The sequence below is a fragment of the Rhinolophus ferrumequinum genome, chromosome 22 (assembly GCF_004115265.2).
Source record: "Rhinolophus ferrumequinum isolate MPI-CBG mRhiFer1 chromosome 22, mRhiFer1_v1.p, whole genome shotgun sequence".
Taxonomy (NCBI): domain Eukaryota; kingdom Metazoa; phylum Chordata; class Mammalia; order Chiroptera; family Rhinolophidae; genus Rhinolophus; species Rhinolophus ferrumequinum.
In genome coordinates, this window is record NC_046305.1 from 40,832,342 (window position 1) to 40,851,487 (window position 19,146).

The 19,146-nt window shown below is 39.7% G+C and overlaps 2 protein-coding genes across 2 annotated transcripts in view; one reads left to right on the top strand and one right to left on the bottom strand.

The window, feature by feature from the left end:
- The window catches only part of LOC117014808 (calcium-binding mitochondrial carrier protein SCaMC-1), a 38,121-nt gene extending 19,769 nt beyond the window's left edge, over positions 1 to 18,352 (bottom strand). Inside the window, exons 1-3 of the mRNA XM_033093041.1 lie at positions 17,971 to 18,352; positions 7,001 to 7,127; positions 3,573 to 3,660 (exon numbers count right to left, since the gene is read on the bottom strand). Coding sequence (XP_032948932.1) covers positions 3,573 to 3,660; positions 7,001 to 7,127; positions 17,971 to 18,153 — 398 coding nt within the window. The 5' untranslated portion in view covers positions 18,154 to 18,352. The remainder of the gene's footprint in view (positions 1 to 3,572; positions 3,661 to 7,000; positions 7,128 to 17,970) is intronic.
- Positions 9,985 to 10,882, top strand: LOC117014809 (60S ribosomal protein L6-like). Its single transcript, XM_033093042.1, has one exon. It carries the CDS (start codon positions 9,994 to 9,996, stop codon positions 10,855 to 10,857), a length of 864 nt encoding a protein of 287 aa, XP_032948933.1. The 5' UTR covers positions 9,985 to 9,993; the 3' UTR covers positions 10,858 to 10,882.
- Positions 18,353 to 19,146: the final 794 nt, after the last annotated feature.

The following is a 19,146-nucleotide window of genomic DNA, read 5'->3' on the forward strand; positions in this document are numbered from 1 at the left end:
AAATATTTACATTTATGTCATAAATGGTGTTAGCCTGTAATTTCCCTCTTTCGTTAATTGTGTGCCTTTGGTATTATGGCTATAATGGCCTCACAGAATGGATTGGATAGTGTACTTCTACACTCCACAAATACTTGTAGCTCTGTTCTTTGATAGTTTGTAAGAACCATCTGGGGCTAAAGTTTCCTTCCTGGGAAAACTTTTAATTACTAATGCAATGTCTTTATTTAGGTACTATTGGCTATTTCTTGATTTAGTTTTGGCAAATTACATTTTTCTAGAAATTCTTCTATTTCATATGTTTTCCAATTTATTGGCAGAAAATTATTCATACTATTTTATTATCTTTTAAAAATTTCTGATGTGTCTATGTGCAATCAAACATCATTTATTTACATCTCTTTTAGTTCATCAATCTTTCTCAAAATTTGTCTTTTCCAACAACCTTCGTTTGTCTTTGTTGATCTTATTCCTGTATCTTTGCTTTTTTATTTCCACTATCTTTGTTATCTCCTTCTTTCTACTTTCTTTGATGTTATTCTGGTATCTCTCCTTAACAGTTAATTTTCCACCTTAATTCTTTTCTAATACATGCTTTGAGGCTATAAAACTCCCCCTAAGTACCACCTAGCTATATCTCACAAGTTCTTTTTTAATGAACAAATCTTTTTATTGATTGTGGTATGTTGTGTTTTTTATGTATAGCTAAATCAGTTTGCTAATCTTTTCTTTAAAATATTTACATTTATGTCATAAATGGTGTTAGCCTGTAATTTCTATATTACAGGCTATAAAACTATAGCCTTTGAGCTATAAAACTCCCCTAAGTACCACCTTAGCTATATCTCACAAGTTCTTTTTTTAATGAACAAATCTTTTATTGGGGTTAATAAAATTATATAGGTGTCAAGTATACAATTCTATAACACGTCATCTGCATATTGCACTGTTTCTTCACCACCTAAAGTCAAGTCTCCTTCTGACACCCTATATTTGACTCCCATTATACTTTTTTATGTGATGTTTTCATTTTTTTAAATCAAAGTACTTTTGAATGTCCATGAATGATTTCTCCTTTGACCCATAAGTTATTGAGAAGTGTATATCATTTCAAAAACCATTGGGATTTTTATAACTTATTTCTGTTATTGACTTCTAAATTAATGCATTGTGGTCAAAGAAGGTGGACTTTGTGATATCAATTCTTTGAAATGTGTTGAGCCTGGGTTTATGGGCTACTGTGAAATCAATTTTTATATGTTCCATATACACCTAAGAAAAAAAATTTTTTTCTACTTTTTTGGTGCAAAGTTCTATTATGTGCCCATTAAATCAAGCTTATTTATTTCAATCTTTTCTGTCTTGACTAAATTTTTTTCTCTGCTTGACCTATCACATACAGGAAGAGCGTATTAAAATCTCTCTCTGCTATGATGGATTTGTCAATTTATGCCCGGAATTCTATCAACCAGCTTACAAAATTTTATGTCTTTGTGGTGAATTTTAAGATGTGATGACACTCTATTCTCATTAATGTGAAATTATAATTTTTACCTTATAATCTTATCTGATATTAATTTAGCCACCCTTGTTTTATTTTTAGTTAGTAGGATTTTCTTTTACTTTTTATTTCATCTGACAATCTCTGTCTTCTGACAAAATTTGTTTTTACCTTATAATCTTATCTGACATAAATTTAGCTACCATAGCTAAGTGAAAAAAAGCCAGACACAGAAAGCCACATAGTATATGATTTCATTCATATGAAATGTCCAGAATAGACAAATCCATAGAGACAGAAAGTAAATAAGTGGTTGCCGGGGCTTGCACAGGATGAGTAGGGAATGCTGATGGATCGAGGGTAACTTTCAGGGATGATAAAAATGTTCTAAAATTAGATAGTGGCAATGGTTGCACAACTCTGTGAACAAACTAAAAATGACTGAATTGCATGCTTTATAACAGTGAATTTTATGGTATGGGAATTATATGTCAATAAAGTTGTCATAAGATATTTATATATACAATTATATAGCTGTTTTTTTTTAACTACTATTTTTTTTTTTACAGGAATATTTTTTATTGGGGAACAGTGTGTACTTTGCCAGGACTTTTCTCCAAGTCAAGTTGTTGTCCTTTCAATCTTAGTTGTGGAGGGCGCAGCTCAGCTCCAGGTCCAGTTGCCCTTGCTAGTTGCAGGAGGCGCAGCCCACCATCCCTTGTGGGAGTCGAACGGGCAACCTTGAGAGGACGTGCTCCAACCAACTGAGCCATCTGGGAGCTCAGCAGCAGCTCAGCTCAAGGTGCCGTATTCAATCTTAGTTGCAGGGGGCGCTGCCCACCATCCCTTGCGGGACTCTAGGAATTGAACTGGCAACCTTGTGGCACCAGTGACCCATGTGGGAATCGAACTGGCAGCCTTCGGAGTTAGGAGCATGGAGCTCTAACCGCCTGAGCCACGGGGCCGGCTCTATATAGCTGTTTTTAAATACCCATCCTTCTACATTACATGGTCTATTCTGGAGCTTGGGCTTGGAATTTCCATTAGTCTTAAAGCTATGAAAAGGAATACAGGAATATAACTTCTGGCCTAAAGAACAGCAACAACAACAAAAAACCTTTCACTTTCCTTGAAGAATGGGACTTTGGAAGCAAAGTGCTCCATATCCCACTGTCCAAATGCTGTTTATCTCCTTTTCGTGCTATAGTTTTTCATTTCCTCAGGAAAGACTTTCTCACCCAATGTTAACATGTTGAGCTCTGAGTCTCAAGGCCTTCCTATTGAGCAGCTGCTTATAAATTCTGGACAGATAGAAAGGAGAAAAATGCCCCTGGTGCATATATAAAAGGAGATAAATTCAACAATAAAGCCATTCAGAAGAAACTTTTTAGATAATGTTGAAAACTGAAAACATTTACAAGAATCTGTTTTCTGTTATCATAATAAAATAAAATAAAAAATTAGTCCCTATGGTGTGTTTGTAACAAAAAGAGTCTTCAAGGGCACTTAGACTTCAGAGATTATTGCTCTATCCTGTGAAATAAAACATTAAGCCTGTAAAGGCCTGACCTATGAAATAGTTGAACTGTTCGGATTGGCACCTCTGTTTTCTGAAAGTTTAAATCTGTGGTGTTTCTTCATCAGTCAGCTAGAAGTTTGAAATTTCCCTCTTATCCAGTCATATGTAGGTTAAATAATATGATGACTCCACCAGACTCCTTGTCTTGAAACAATGAGTTCTGCTGTCACATTAGACACCAAATGGGAAAAATGGCAGCGCTAAAACTCTTAGACTTCTCTATAGATTTAACACCGCACTGCCATTCCAACGCCCCTTCAGGCCCTGCAAGAAAGAGTCCTATTTGAGCTGACATCTCCCATTCCTACGCTTTGGATGCATGTGCTCATACAGAATGACAAGGGAGAAAAAGGGAAGAAAAATATTGAATATACATAGCGAGGAATGGTGAGGTGCAAGGAGTGGCTTTAAGCCACACAAACAGCTCTGTAATGCAGGATACAAAAATGAAAGTCAAAAAGAAACCCACTGTCAATCAGCTGAAAAACTTACCTTTGAAGAATCAACTTTGCTTGTTGTTCAGAAATATTTAAACCTAGTATCTTGAGAGACTGGACAATTTCGGAAGCCTCAATTTTTCCTTTAAAAAATCAAAAGAACATAAACTCAGACTCAAAACTGATAAAAACCTTAGAAATCATGAATCTCAAATTCCTAATTTTATAAGGGAAAGCCTTGAACTGATTAAGGTAAAATTATGAATTTAGGTGAGAATTATATTTGCTTCAATACATATTGCAACACCAACTCAAAATTTAACAAATACATTAAACAAGTACACACAGTATTTCATTCAGAAATCATAACTGCTTTGTAGATAAATAATGATATTCCCTCTAAAGAAGAGACTGAGAGATTAAGTGGCTTACCAAGGAACATTAAGAGCAGCGGAACTGAAATCCAAATCAAGATACCCTGATTTTGAGGTAAATTCAATTAAGCTAGGATCTATTAATTTTAAAAGTATGTATTTCTACATTTTCATAAATGACTAGGCATTTATTATGCATGAAGATGTATTACACTGGGTTAAAAGAAAGTAGAAAATGACTAAATGAAGCCAAAGAGTGTGGACTATTCTTCTGAGAAATTTAGCAATAAAAATAAAGAGAACAAAGATAACAAGATGGTGGAAAAGGGAAAATTATTATTGGAGAAATTAGAGCATGTCTGTATACTGAGGAGAAGAAGCAGAAGAGAAAAAAGGGAAACTATAAGCAATAAATGAGAGTAATATTGTATTCCCTCAAGCAGCTCATGGACTCATGAGGATCCTAAGACTAACAGCATGTGACAGGAAGAAACAAAACAGCATAAGAGAGGATTTGATGCCAGACCAGTATTAATGGCAATGTTCTCTAGGAAAAGAGCAAGACAAAAATTACTGTTTGTGGTGAAAGGAAAGGCTTCATTTAAGGCAAGGACTTTGAAGAAATGCCAGGGTTTGAAGAGCATCCTGGGGAGAGCAAAGGAGCAGCCTGAGAATCTGAACAATGTAAGAACCATTAGAGAAATCCATCTGCTTGCAATGAAATTCCTTAAATACCACTCTGAATATCCTCCTTTATAATTGCACTCTTAATGGGATACCCTTGATTCTCACTATTCACGGTCATTACATGAACAATGAATTAGCAAATTCTGAATCATTGGTTCCTATGGGAAATACAGGATTAGATTCCTCTGAGCCTCTGGTCACAACATTTTTCTCAACCGAGCAATACAAAATCTTGTTTTATGTGTGTTTTTATTTAAAGACACCTTATTAAATATGTATTATTGACTCTTTAACACTGACCTCACAGTCAACAGCACTATAACTGATGCCTGAATGAAGCTTACTAACGCAGACATTTTCTTCCTAGGGCACATCATGGCCTTCTTACATTTAGGAATTCTAGACAGAACTATGCTTGGGAGCCATTTTAAACAACAAAATCACCAACAAAAAGCACAACAACGCAAACAAAAAAATGTCACTAAGTACACTAAAGAAGAACACTTGTTTCAAGTACGAGAGCTAAAACAAAAGAGCAGAGCATCACCTTGTTCTACCTCAGCTAGAAATTGCACATCAAGCAACGAAACGTTTCACTGCTCTGCGCATGTCCACGAAGGACTGTGAAAGCGCTATGAGGATTAACTGTGGGGTTAAATTTCAGCAAGCAGGCAAGTTCTCAAATACAGAATCCTGGGAGGGGGCTTGGGAGGATGGGTGAAAAAGGGAAAGGGATTAAGAAGTACTCAGTAGTCATGGGGATGTAGGGTACAGCATAAGGAATATAGTCAATAATATTGTAATAACTATGTATGGTGTCAGGTGGGTACTAGACTTATGGGGATCACTTTGTAAGTTACACAAACGTCTAATCACTATGTTGTACATCTGAAACTAATATAATATTGTCTGTCAACTAATTGAAAAATTGTTTTATCATTTTTAAGCAAAAATAAACAGATTCCACAAATAATGAGGATAGACTGCACATGCTTTGCTTTAAGGAAGTCTGATAAACAAATCATGAATCTGTAATGATAAATTTTTTAAAAAATATAGAAACAAGATAAATTAAGGGGAAATTGTATTTACTACAAATGTATCATAAAATTTCATCTTTAACTATTTCTTCTAGTTCATTCAGAATTTCCTGAAATGGACACCGATATGTGCACAACCTATATACTGGGATGACTGACCTCTCCTTACCTAGCAGATGGTCGTGAGGTAGCGCCGTCTCCCGCCACTGCCTGTCCTGACACTATACAGATAGTCCATAGTCCTATCTCGGCAGCTGAACCGTACAGGGTCCAGGATGGGAGGAAAGTTTACGGGGAACAGGTAAAGTTGCAAGAACAAGGTTTTGCTAGAAGACTGGATGAAGGCCAGACTTGGGGGTACATAGTGTAAGGTTATGGGAGATAGCAACTGTTCCAATAGCACTACTTTCTACTATAAACTCAGTTCTTACTGGCTGAGAGTCACAGACTTGAACAGTCTGCAAAACCATTCAAAGGATTTAGTTGCTTGTTTGTTTGAAGGAACCTGCCTTGACTCGAACTGAACTTAATGTTCAGTATAAACCAGGGGCCAGTAAACTATAACCCTCTGACCAAATAAGGCCTGTTGCTTGCTTTTGTAAATAAAGTCTCATTGGAACATAGCCATGCCCATTCCTTACATACTGTCTGTGGATGTTTCTGTAAGTCTGTGAATGAAACGGTCCTGACTACTCACACACAGGGAGGGGCTGGAGACTGCATTCTAATTTTTTAAAATAAATCCCCTCTTCCTATCAAAGGTTGCCTCTAGTGATAAGGGTTTCATGACTCTTCTCTTTCTCCTATTTTGGCCCTTGCTTTTTGCTCTACATAGCTGGGACTGTAACTTCAAGCTATTAATCAAATAGAGAAACCATAATTCCAGTCAGAACATACATATTTAAATGTCTACCTGCTATTTTTTTCCTAATTTTCAGGATCAGAGAGTATCTGCTCTAAATTAATTCTTTTAAAAAACTATCAAATGAAAGATAATATGAAACTTTTTTAAATATTAGAATGTATAATATTTATGCCTATGTGCAAAACAAAAATAAATCCTTCTTGCCCAGAGAGGAAGGAAAGATAATTAATTTTAACCCACAGCTTTAAGTCAAATCAGTATAATGTTCCATAGTTAACATTTTATACAAACAGCCCTAAAACTCATTGTTTTTTAATTTAGTGGACAAAGTTATCTATAAGTTTTCTTCGCTAAAAACATGAATTCTATATAAAATTACATTACTAAGAAAAACAAGTATTACACTAGTAATAATTATCATCTAAAAAAAGACAGACTAAATATACATTGTTTTAGACTCTTAAAAGTATGAGAAGTGCTTCTTCATAGCTGGTGATGAATAGAAAAAAAGACTCACCATCATTATTTTTGTCCAAACTCTTAAATGCCAACTTCATTTTTTTTTCATGGTCTTTAAGATACTTCATAAATTCTTCAAAATCCAGCTTCCCATCTTTGTTGATATCACCAGTAGTAAAAATTTTCTACAGAAAGAAAGAGAGAGAGAGAAAGAGATTTTAATATGGGCGGAACTACTAAATTATTTGTACATATATTTCAAGTAGATTGGCTGCTTTCTACAAGACATGTGTTTTATAAATACCAAGATAGAAGAAAAACACTTGACCTAGCATGTGATTTAAATATCTAAATAGTAGTTTCCCTTCTATTTTCAAAATTAAATAATCTTTTCCTAAAGACGATGTTTACAAAAAGCTGTTATATCAAACTGTCTATCTTTATTAATAGAAATAATTGCCTTTGAGAAAGAAATAAAAATTATGGTATTTGTTATTAAATGTAAGACTTATCCCACTGCTACCGAAAATATAAACCTTCTGCCGATTAGGACACTCGCAATCACCCGCTCAAAGCTTACAAATTCTGTTGATTTGATGGTCATGCTCTTCTGGGGAAATAATGCCTCATTGTGGCAGAATGGTGTAATGGTCAGACTTCTAAGCTCTGGACTCAGAGAGTAAAAGGTCTGAAACTCATGAGATGCAACAAAAGCTTAGAGGAAAATTGATGGGTTTAATGCACAATTAGAAAAGAAGGCTGGAAATCAAAGAAGCATTATTAAGATTTACCTCAATCTTAAGTAATTGAAAAAAAATATTTTAAGTAGAAGGAAAGAAATAAAGAGTAAAAAGTAATCCAAAAGAAAACAAATATACCAATGAAAGGATAAACAATATCAAAAGATAGCTCTTTGGAAAAAAAACAATAAAATTGATAAACCCCTGAAATTGGCAAAGAACCAACATCAGAAAGTAACAATGAAAATTACTAGACATTATAGACTCTAAAGATACTATGAACAACATATCAAAAAAGTATAAAAATTGAGATAAAATAGACAAATGCCTAGAAAAAGAGAACTTATCGAAAATTGACACATCAATAGAAAATCTCAGTAGTCCTATAAAGTATCAAAGAAATTTAATCTATAATTTAAAAACATTCCCATGAAAGAAAATTATAAGCAATGTCGTTAGTGAAATAGATTCAAAAATCCTAAATAAAATGTTAGCAAATCAAATCTAACAATATATAAAATGGGTAATACTATACAAAAAATGGACAATAGTATATATAAAATAATATATAACAATATATAAAAGATAACAGCATATAAAATGGGAGCTATAACTATATAGATATAAATATCTAGATATCTAGATATAGAGGTAGATGTAGATATAGATATATATCTCATATTCCAGTAATGCCAGGTTAGGTTAACACTAAAAAAAAAACACAACTTGTAATTTACAACATTAACAGAATAAAAAAGTCATATGAGCATCTTAATAAATACAGAAAAATATTGATGGATTCAACATCATCATATTAAAAACTCCCAGCAAAGTAGGAATAAAGTGCTTCCTTGGTCTAATACAGTGTATATACATACAAAGAATTCTAGCATTTTTTGTTAGAAGAGTGTGAGTAGGATTCTCTTGTCTGCAACCTAAATAGCCTTGATTCAAATACTTTCGATTAGTACTTAGTTTCAAAAGCAAATACATTTGTATTGTCACTGAAAAATAATTATTTCTATTTCATTCCTTTTACAAATTAGATTGATGATGATTTTCATCTGGAAATTATTTCCTGATTACTCAACACATATACTGAGATTTGCATCATCCAAGAGAAAATGTCACAGCATTCTGGGGTGCCATTTATGTACTGAGTTTCATCTAAAACCTTTATATTGTGGTCAATAGAAATGTTAGTGAACAGCTATGATTTTGGAAATTCCAAGTTAAAGGACACCTCCCAAGTGGCGAGGGAGCATCTTCCACGTAGGTTCCCATCTAGGCTATAGTAACAGGTGAGTACATTAAACCAGATGACCCTCAAAACAAGGTTGCAGCCAACATCTTGAGAGCAATTTGAAGTTGGAAGTCTTATTATCAGGGAGAAAACTGAGAAAAATGTTTGAGAAAAGTATGAGCTGTGTTGAGTTATTCTTAATACAGGAAGGTTGGTAATAGACCTGAAGACTAGAGTGCGGCCCAGGTCAAGCTTAGGAACGTGTAAATTTGGCTTCACTCCTCTCTACCCAAGGCCTCTCCCAGGCTCCCAGCCCCATCATCTCTCTGACCAACCCCACAGCGGCCCACCTGCGCTCCCTCCTGGAAGGAAAGAATCCCTATATCCTCCAGGCCTTCCTGAATCTCAAGGATGTCCAGGGTCCCGTCTTCATTACGGTCCAGTAACCAAAAGAGTTCTTCGTAGAGGGCGTCCATTAGGGATGCCTCTGACCGTAGGGGTGGTCCACACCGCAGGCCCCCGTGAGTTTCCCAGAGATGGAAGCAAGAGGGAGGAAGGGAATCTCTCTACGTAGCACAAGTCCAGTCGGCAGAGACCTAAGACAGCAGCGCCCTCTGCAGCACCAAAGACAAAGCCCCTTTGTGAGGTAAAGCGCAGGAAGGAGATCGCTCTTGGCGACCGCTCCAGGGCAGAGGCGTGAGGTGCTCCAGGAGCCTCGGTGGGGGCTACACTGGGGGCCTGGCCCTGGAAGGGGTGACTGTTCCGGCGGCGGCGCTCCCGGGTCAGCTGATCAGACACCCTGGTCCCCGCCCTACTCCAGGAGGAGGCGGAAGGGGACGACTCACACCCTTTCCCCAAGAATTTCCAGAAGGACCTCCGCACAGGACTGTCTGTAAACGTAGAGCTTTTTAGAGGAACGTGGGCAGGAGTGTTGGGACTGTGAGGCCATAATGACCAGTGGCGAGGTCCAACTTTCATTTTTTTTTTAGTTGTTTGGTCACACCTTTCAAAGAATTCTTCTAAGGATGAGGCACTTAAGAATTGTTGTAGTTTTTCCCAACTGGCAAGATGGCGGGTGAAAAAGCCGGGAAGCCGGACACGAAGGAGAAGAAACCTGAAGCCAAGAAGGCTGATGCTGGTGGCAAGGTTAAGAAGGCTAACCTCAAGGCCAAAACGCCTAAGAAGGGGAAGCCGCACTGCAGCCGAAACCCTGTCCTGGTCAGAGGAATCGGCAGGTATTCCCGCTCGGCCATGTATTCCCGCAAGGCCATGTACAAAAGGAAGTACTCAGCAGCTGAATCCAGGATTGAAAAGAAAAAGGAGAAGGTTCTTGCTACTGTCACAAAACCAGTTGGTGGCGACAAGAACGGTGGCACCCGAGTGGTTAAACTTCGCAAAATGCCTAGATACTATCCTACTGAAGATGTGCCTCGAAAGCTGTTGAGCCCTGGCAAGAAACCCTGCAGTCAGCACGTGAGAAAACTGCGGGCCAGCATCACTCCCGGGACCATTCTGATCATCCTCACTGGGCGCCATAGAGGCAAGAGGGTGGTTTTCCCGAAGCAGCTGAGCAGTGGCTTGCTACTTGTGACTGGACCTCTGTCCCTCCATCGAGTTCCTCTGCGTAGAACACACCAGAAATTTGTCATCGCCACCTCCACCAAAATTGACATCAGTGGTGTGAAAATCCCCAAACATCTCACTGATGCTTACTTCAAGAAGAAGAAGCTGCGTAAGTCCAGGCACCAAGAAGGGGAGATCTTCAACACAGAGAAAGAGAAATACGAAATTACAGAGCAGCGCAAAATTGATCAGAAAGCCGTGGACTCGCAAATTCTGCCAAAAATCAAAGCTGTTCCTCAGCTCCAGGGCTACCTCCGCTCTGTGTTTGCTCTCACAAATGGGGTTTATCCTCACAAACTGGTGCTCTAAATTAATTACGAAGAACCTAATTAAATGCCTGAACTGTTAAAAAAAAAAAAAAAGAATTGTTGTAGTGAAGATTGGGAATTGAGAACGTAATAAAAAAAACTGCCCACTGGGGACCCCCCCCCCCCGCAACCCCCCCTCATGCCCAGCTCCTTATCTACATCCCGCATTGCAGGAGCTGCACAGCAAGGCCGCTCTAACCACCCGGGCCCAGCTCTAACCTTACAGATGTTGGCAGCACATTTGAAAGGATAATCTCAAAGTGAGCAGAAGTCAGGAGAAGTCCCAGAGAAAGTGAGGAGACACGCAGAAACAATGTCTGTGGCTTCTTCTTAATCCCCACTCTCCAGAACCACAGAGCGCTCTGGCTTCCCTACACATATATACCTATGGTCCCTCATCCTGCTCCCCTGGGAATGTGGAGGTGCAGCTTCCCAGTAAAAACTCCACTTTGTATGTAATTCATTTTCCTTAATATAGAGTCCTCTTTAAAAAGTTGAATATTGGGCCGGCCCGGTGGCTCCGGTGGTTGGAGCGCCAGGCTCGTAATGCGGAGGTCACCGGTTCGATTCCCACACGGGCCAGTGAGCTGCACCCTCTACAGCTAAGATTGTGAACAACAGCTCTCCATGGAGCTGGGCCGGGGTGAGCAGCTGGCAGCAAGCACAAGCTGCCGTGAGCGGCGGACAGATGACCAGCGACCCACTGCCTCAGCCAGGGGGAGCACAAGGCTCATAACACCAGCAAGGGCCAAGGAGCTAGACTCCTACACAACTAGACTGAGAAACCGCGGCTTGAACGGGAGGGGGAGAGAGGTGGAAAAAGAGGAGGGGGTGAAGGGGAAAGTTGAATATTAAAATTCATGTAAAGCAACAAGAACTCTCATTGCTGGTGGGAATGCAAAATGGTATAGAGACTTTGGAAGACAGTTTGGCAGGTTCTTACATAACTAAACACAGTCTTACCATACAATCCACCAATCACACTCCTTGGTATCTACCCAAAGGAGTTCAAACTTATGTAACTTATGTCCATACAAAACCTGCACACATGTTTATAGCGGCTTTACTCATAACTGCCAAAAGTTGGAAGCAAGCAAGATGTCCTTCAATAGGAGAAAAGATAAACTGTGCTACATCCAGACAATGGAATATTATTCAGTGCTAAAAAGAAATGCGCTACCAAGACATGGAAACACACAGAGGAACCATAAATGCATATTACTAGGTGAAAGAAGCCAATCAGAAAAGGCTACAAATTGTATGATTCTAGCTCTATGACATCCTGGAAAAGGCAGAACTATGGAGACAATAAAAAGATCAGTGGTTGCCAAGCGGTCTGGGGAATGGGTGGAAGGATGAATAGACAGAGCACAGAGAATTTTTCAGGGCAGTGACAATACTCCGTATAATACTATAAAGACTGACCCACGTCCTTATACATTAGTCCACAGAATGTACAACACCAAGACTGAACGCTAAGGTAAACTATGGACTTTGGGTGACAATGATGTGACACTGTAGGTTCATCGATTGTAACAAATGTACCAGTCTGGTGCCAGATATTAACATTAGGAGAGGTTTCACATCTAGGGGGGGAAGGAGGGATATGGGAAATCTTTATACCTTCCTCTTAATTTTGCTGTGAACCTAAACCTGCTGCCTTCAAAAATAAATTCCTTTTTAAAAATTCATAAAGAAAATTTAATCAAGTGCTCGTCTGTTACTTCTTGCTCTTTTCACTCATCACGTCAAGCTGACAAAATAAAGAGGGCCATCACATGTCCCTGAAATACCCATGGGTTTGCCTTTAGGAAGAGTTTGCACCATGGTTACTCAGAAACACTACTGGAGGCTTCACTATAAACAGCTCCCCCAGAGCTGTGGAGCAGTGGCAAATGTCTAACGCTGTTTCACAAGAGGTGCTGTGGCCCAATCAAGAATGAAATATCCCAAAAAAGAGGACTGAACAGTCCACAGGGAATACCCTGTGCACTGCAGCAAAGGCAGGTCATCACAAAGTCACAGAAGACAGACATCCAGGGAGGACACAAGAGTCCACCGGACAAAGTAGAAAAGACAGAAGGCACAGCCAGGGTAATAAGGAACAGACTGACAGCATTTTCCAGAACTAATAGATAGCAGGGAGCAAAACATAGCTGACAGTCTCATCTAATAAAATTATTTGTGTTGACTAGATCTTTCCACTTTTTGAAAATATCTGTGTATTATTTGCTTTTCAACTATCCCTTAGCCATCCATCCAATACACACAGGCCTCCTACAGGGAAAGTTTTGAGAACACAGTTGTGGGACCCTGTCTGTCTCATTCACCACTATATCCCCACTGCATTGGACAGAGTCTAGCACTATTCAAAAACATGAACTGAATGAATTTAATATTTGTGCTAAGTTACTGCGTAGCTCTTACTATTCCTAGTCTACATTGGAGGTTTCCAGGCATTAAATAGCTTACTCAAGGTCACAAGTGCAGCAAATGGTGAAAACATTTGAACCCTGGCCTAATTGATTCCACAACGCATCATAATAACTCTTACACACACTGCACCAATTAACACAGAAAATACCATGGTCCACATTTCAGAGTGAGGCTTCAACCTTTCTCAACAAATCCTTGTGTGGTTTTCATAAATCTTTCAAACATAGATATCTCAGTGCAGTCTATCTGACCCTTAAAAAGATAAGATTTTTGAACAGAGTGGTCAAAAAGAGTTAAGCAGTACGCTTACAAGAACATTGTCTTGTGGAAAGTTATTTATCTCAACGTCTTCACTGGTATATTGATAAAGGAAATAATGTTGACTGGGCAAGGGGAAAAAAAGAAATGCGAGCTGAGACCTTAAACAATGGGTAGTAACTTACCAGGCAGAAAAGGGGAAGAGAGAGCAACGCCAAGCACAGAGAAGGAAAAGAAAGAGGTAAGTGTACATGGCTGTGGCCCAGTCAGGGATATATAATGTCAGGAGTCTGGAAAGACTGAAGAGTCGACAGCTACTAAAATGAAAAGGGTATTTTATGCCTTACAAAGGAATTCTTCCTTCTCCCCCATTGTTCAGAAATAGCCTCAAAGAAGGGATAACATCAGATTTTTGAATATATAAGGTCAGACAATTAAGTTCGTGAACTTATCTGGTCACCTTGAAATACTCCCCTTGGGAAGCTATGTACAGACACCAGCGCCTAGTCCACCCTTCAAAGTAATTTTGGAACTCTTTTTCTGGAATGGCCATCAGAGCTGTCATTGTATTAACCTTGATGTCCTGAATGTCATTAAATATCTACCTTTCAATATTTCCTTTATCTTCAGGTAAAGAAAGAAGTCATTGGGGGCCAGATCAGGTGAGTAGGGAGGGTGTTCCAATATAGTTGTTTGTTTACTGGCTAAAAACTCCCTCACAGACAACAGGGCCACGTGAGCTGGTGCATTGTCGTGATGCAAGAGCCATGAATTGTTGGCGAAAAGTTCAGGTTGTTTTTGTCTAACTTTTTAATGCAGCCTTTTCAGCACTTCCAAATAGCAAACTTGGTTAACTATTTGTCCAGTTGGTACAAATTCATGATGAATAATCCCTCTGTCAAAAAAGGTTACAACATTGTTGCAACAAGTTCGCAAACTTAATTGTCAGACCTCATAAGTCAGGAGAAAACACAAAAGATACAGATGTTATATATTTCAGAACATCTGACATAAATGTAGTTGGAATTCCTCTGTTTTTCTTACACCATAATTTCCCTGCCACGATGCCTTAAAAATACACTTCTACGACTTCCATATTTATTTCCTTAGGTAATAAAGTTTCTGACAACTGAGATTCTAATGGAGTCAATCCTCCTTTGTAATGGAGAAATTATCTCATGGAGAGAAACCCTGAAAAGAAATTCAACTCAAAGTAATAAACATTGCTAAGCTACTGTTTTTGTATGTGATCCTATTCCATCTGTAGTTGTGAATATGAAATTTAAAGACGCGAATCAAAAAAATCAGAGAATGTGAGAGTTAGAAAAGCCCTTAAATCATGTCACCCAGTCCAACTACTCCTCTGACACTGCCCAATCATTCAGCATATACTTGATACCCATGAGGACAGAGGGCCCTCAAGGAGCTGGCCGTGTAGTACATCTGTTATCACAGTTTAAAGGTTTTTGTACATAAACTTGCATATCCAGTTACATGTGATCTTGAGAAAAGCTCTGTCCAGACGGCAAGGAAGATGTTTGCATTTTAAGAATAATGAAAGTAAAGCAAGGGGTTCGTTCGATGACTTGACCAAGATTATATGGTCAGTTTGCACCAAGTATGGAATTTGAACTCTAAGCTGCTTCCTCCCTTCTTGCTCTTGGTAATCCTCTCAGCTGTAAGAGTCCAATGACACTAAATCTCTCCTAAGAAAGGTCCAGTAAGAGTCTGAGCCTGTGAAAATATGGCAAACAACTTAGCTTTAAAACTGCTTATAATTTCCCAGGCTAACTGAACACATTTGTTAATCAGCTAGCCCTGAACTTGGGTACAGGAATACCTTCACATGCTACAAAACCTGTCCCCCTTTCTCCTCCACACAGTAATAAAAGAGTTGCCATTAATATGATGGCAAGATTTGAAAAGGAAGAAAAAAAATATCTGTAAAATCCTATTGGACAAGATACTCTTTTTTCATTTTATTGCCTTAATTCTAAATTCAGATTTGTTTTTCTTTTGGCCCTACACTATCCCACAGTCTTCCAAGCCTAAATTGAAACAAAATAACATATTTATTACTCAGCTAAAATTGCTGACTCTTCACCACATCAGTTTATTTCCCTCATGATTTCCATTTCAGTAAATTAAAATTTAGATTATTTCCTCTACTCTTTAATGTCCCTAATTTTTTTTTTCCTCAGAGTACCTCAATGACATCCAAACATTGGGACTGTCTTTTACAATGCTCTAATGCGGCCTCTGATGAAAAACAACCAAGAAGGGGGTGGGGGTAGAAGGAAAAGAAAGAAGAGATAGAAAATACTCTAAAAAGCCGACAGGATTACTGGATGGTTATGGGGAAACGAGTAATGGCTGCTCTATCCTTTTTCCTCATACTACATTCCACTCTCATTCCATATTCGGACATTTCTGAGTTCTAGAACTTAATGTGAATTTTCTCTCTTCTTTTTGCTTAGATGAGTAAGACAGGATCCTCGTCCTCAAGATGCGTGGTCTTAGTGAAGGGCACAGTCAACAAATGAAAACAATACCTTTTGAAAATTATAATAGCAGTGACATGTTATAATTATAAATTATAACAGCAGTGACATGTACAAGGGCCTACACCTAGTAGGGCGTGATCAGCTCTTCTGTAGTGGGGGATCCAGCAAGGCTCATCCCAGAAGAGGTGAGATTATCGAAAAACAAAAAATTTTTTTTAAACTCCTTTTTTTCTCCTAATCATAGAAATGTAATATGTGTTCATTCTTAAAAAACTGAAAATACAAAATTGTAAAGAAAAAATTTAATTCCTACCATCCAGAAATAACCATTCTTAACCTTTTATTGAAGAATGTATCAGTCAAAAAAGACTGCTAGGAATAGTTAATACCTGGCATGAGCACATTATGTTTGTGTGTATGTATGTATGTAGGTATAAGATACATTTTACATATATGTATAAAATACATATAGTGATAAACATTTGCCATCCTGTTCTGTGTTTGCATACACACAGTTTTATACAATTTCTTTTATAATTTGTTCTTATATGAATTTTGGGAAACATTTTTTTATTCCTGATTTGGAGTTCTCTCTTAATCTTACCAAAAGTTTATTTTATTCATATTTTCAAAGAACTAACCAAAAACAGCATATATATAGAAATTTAAAGCACACATTTAAATAATTCATGGGTGGGAGATAAAATCATATTGGAAACTAGAAAACACTTGGAACTAAATAACAAAAGTACAAACTTGTGGGATGCAGTTAAAGTAGTGATTGAAGGGACACTGTAGTTCAAATTAATGAATCAAGCGTTCAACTGAAGAAATTAGAAAAAGTAAATGAGTAAAACTGAAGGAAATAAACAGAAATTGAGAGAATAAAAAAATAAAAAAAAAAAGGACCAAAACTTGGTTCTTTCAAAGTATAACTAGACAAACCTTTGGCAACAAAGGCAACAAAGGAAGGGGGGGAAGATAGCTATCAGGAATGACAGAACATAACTACAGATAAAGTCAGAACTTTTTAAAAATCGTAAGTGAATATTATGAATCTTGGTCAAAATGGGCAGTTTCCTAAAAATCGTAACTTACTAACTCGGACTCAAGAAGAAACGGTAAACTGAAGGGGCCTGTCAGTACAAGACATTGAATGAGTAGTTTAAAATACGTAACTATAAAACAGTTGTTGGCTCTTAAGTGAATCACTTTCCCTGTTGAGATATGGCATGCCAAAGTGTCCTCCTATGTTTCAGTGGAGTTGGAGGAGTTCCAAATATGTGCGCCCTGCTCAGCGGGCTGAACTTCAGTGTCACAATGGAAATGACTCAGAGAAGTTGAAATTGCTCACAGATGGGCCAACCCTTCAGGTCAACTCATGGACTTAGGGCATGAGGAAGGTCTTAATCGAGGGAATGTGGCCTCTCTTCCACAGAGAGGTGGGGGAAACATAAGACTGGTTTTCAAACAGATCTGAAACAGTAGACAAAACTGGTGTAACAAAGCAGCTTCGAAGAGATACAAAGTGTGAGCCTTTTTACAGAATTTGGGGCCCACTGAAATCTGAGAGCTAAAAAGTTCAAGTTTGATTAAACGTTTGCAAAGGCGCAAAAAAAAAAGCAGGTTAAGGAGCTGGGATACGTCAGACCAAAAGTATCGTGGTACAGTGGGCCAGAGTGTTCACTGCACTAATTTTATCTGGAAAACTACTCGCAGCCTTTCAGATCCTGACGCGCATCTGCCGAGTATACCTGGCCGCGCGCCCCATTCCGGAGCGTCTGAACCCATTCGCGAGCTGAAGTCCTAGTTCCTCCTCCTTCCCGGTAGAGCCGCGGGCCACCGCCCTCGGTGCTGACAGCGCGCCGTCCCCGCAGCCCTTCTGGCCCTCAAGCCGCGGCCCGGCAGCGACCCACCTCCTCGGCGTCCTGGCCCAGGGGGATGCCCAGGTTCCTGAGCCCCTCCTGCAGCTCGCCGATGTCGATCACGCCGTCCCGGTTGCGATCCAGCTGCTGGAAGAGGGTCTCGTAGCGCGTCGGCCGCTCAGCGTCCTGGCAGGCCGCCGCGGGCAGCACGAAGCCCCGCAGCCAGCGCAGCATGGTCCTGGTAGCGCGGGCGGCCCAGCCGAGGAGAGTCACCCGGGCCCGAGCGACGGCCACCGGCCTGGTGGTGTGCAGGACGCGGGAGCCGAGACCCCACCTAAACCCCGGTCGGCGCGCTGGGAAGGGCCGCGCCCGCTGCTGCTCGGGGAGGAGCTCGCCCCGAGCCAGCCTCCGCCAGAGGCGCGGGGGGACGGGCCTCGCGCTGCCGAGGGCGGGCAGGAAGTGGAAGGGCAGCGGGTGGGTGTCCGGAGCGGTAGTGGGGCCTGGGCAGAGAATGCTGCTCGATCCCAGCTGTTAGGGGTACGGGTAGGGAAGCACACCCCCAGAAGTCGTGGGTTTCAGCGTCAATTATTAAGAGCGGAGCGGGGGCAGTTTGGAGCTCGGTTACTTAACTTCAAGACCCCCTTTCTCTTCTGGGTTGGAGCCTGGGCGCCTTGCCCAGAGGTAGTTCTCTCAGCCTGAAAATTAGGCCAGGTCGGGCTTTATCTAGCAGATCTTTATTTCACACAGATCTCTGACTTTTCCCTGTGACTCCAGAGACACTACACATCTCTGGACCTGTTCCATTCACAAAAATGAGGAACTTGGGTGATTGCACACCTGGGATAGGAATTCTGCTCGAAAAAACGGAGGGATTAAATCTGAAGGCAATTAATTTTTTTAAAGGAACACGTAAAAGTAACTGTCATATGTGAATTATATCTCAAATTGGGAAAAACCAATGTGGGGACAGAGCCCCAAAAAGCAGTTTCCAGGCTCTCGGCCTCACATAGAAAGGTGCTGGCTCAGGTAGTAAATGGCCATCGACTGTGATCAAATGGCCATCAGCTGTGGCTAGTTGGCCGTCAGCTGTAACCAGTGAGCCATTAGCCATGAATATAACTGCCGTGGCTAGGCTAGCAGAAAATGGGGGCTAGCAAGAAGATGGTGGCTGAGTGAGCAAGCGGCGCAGTGAGGGTTGAGAATTGTGTGGCTCCTGTTTCCTGTTTC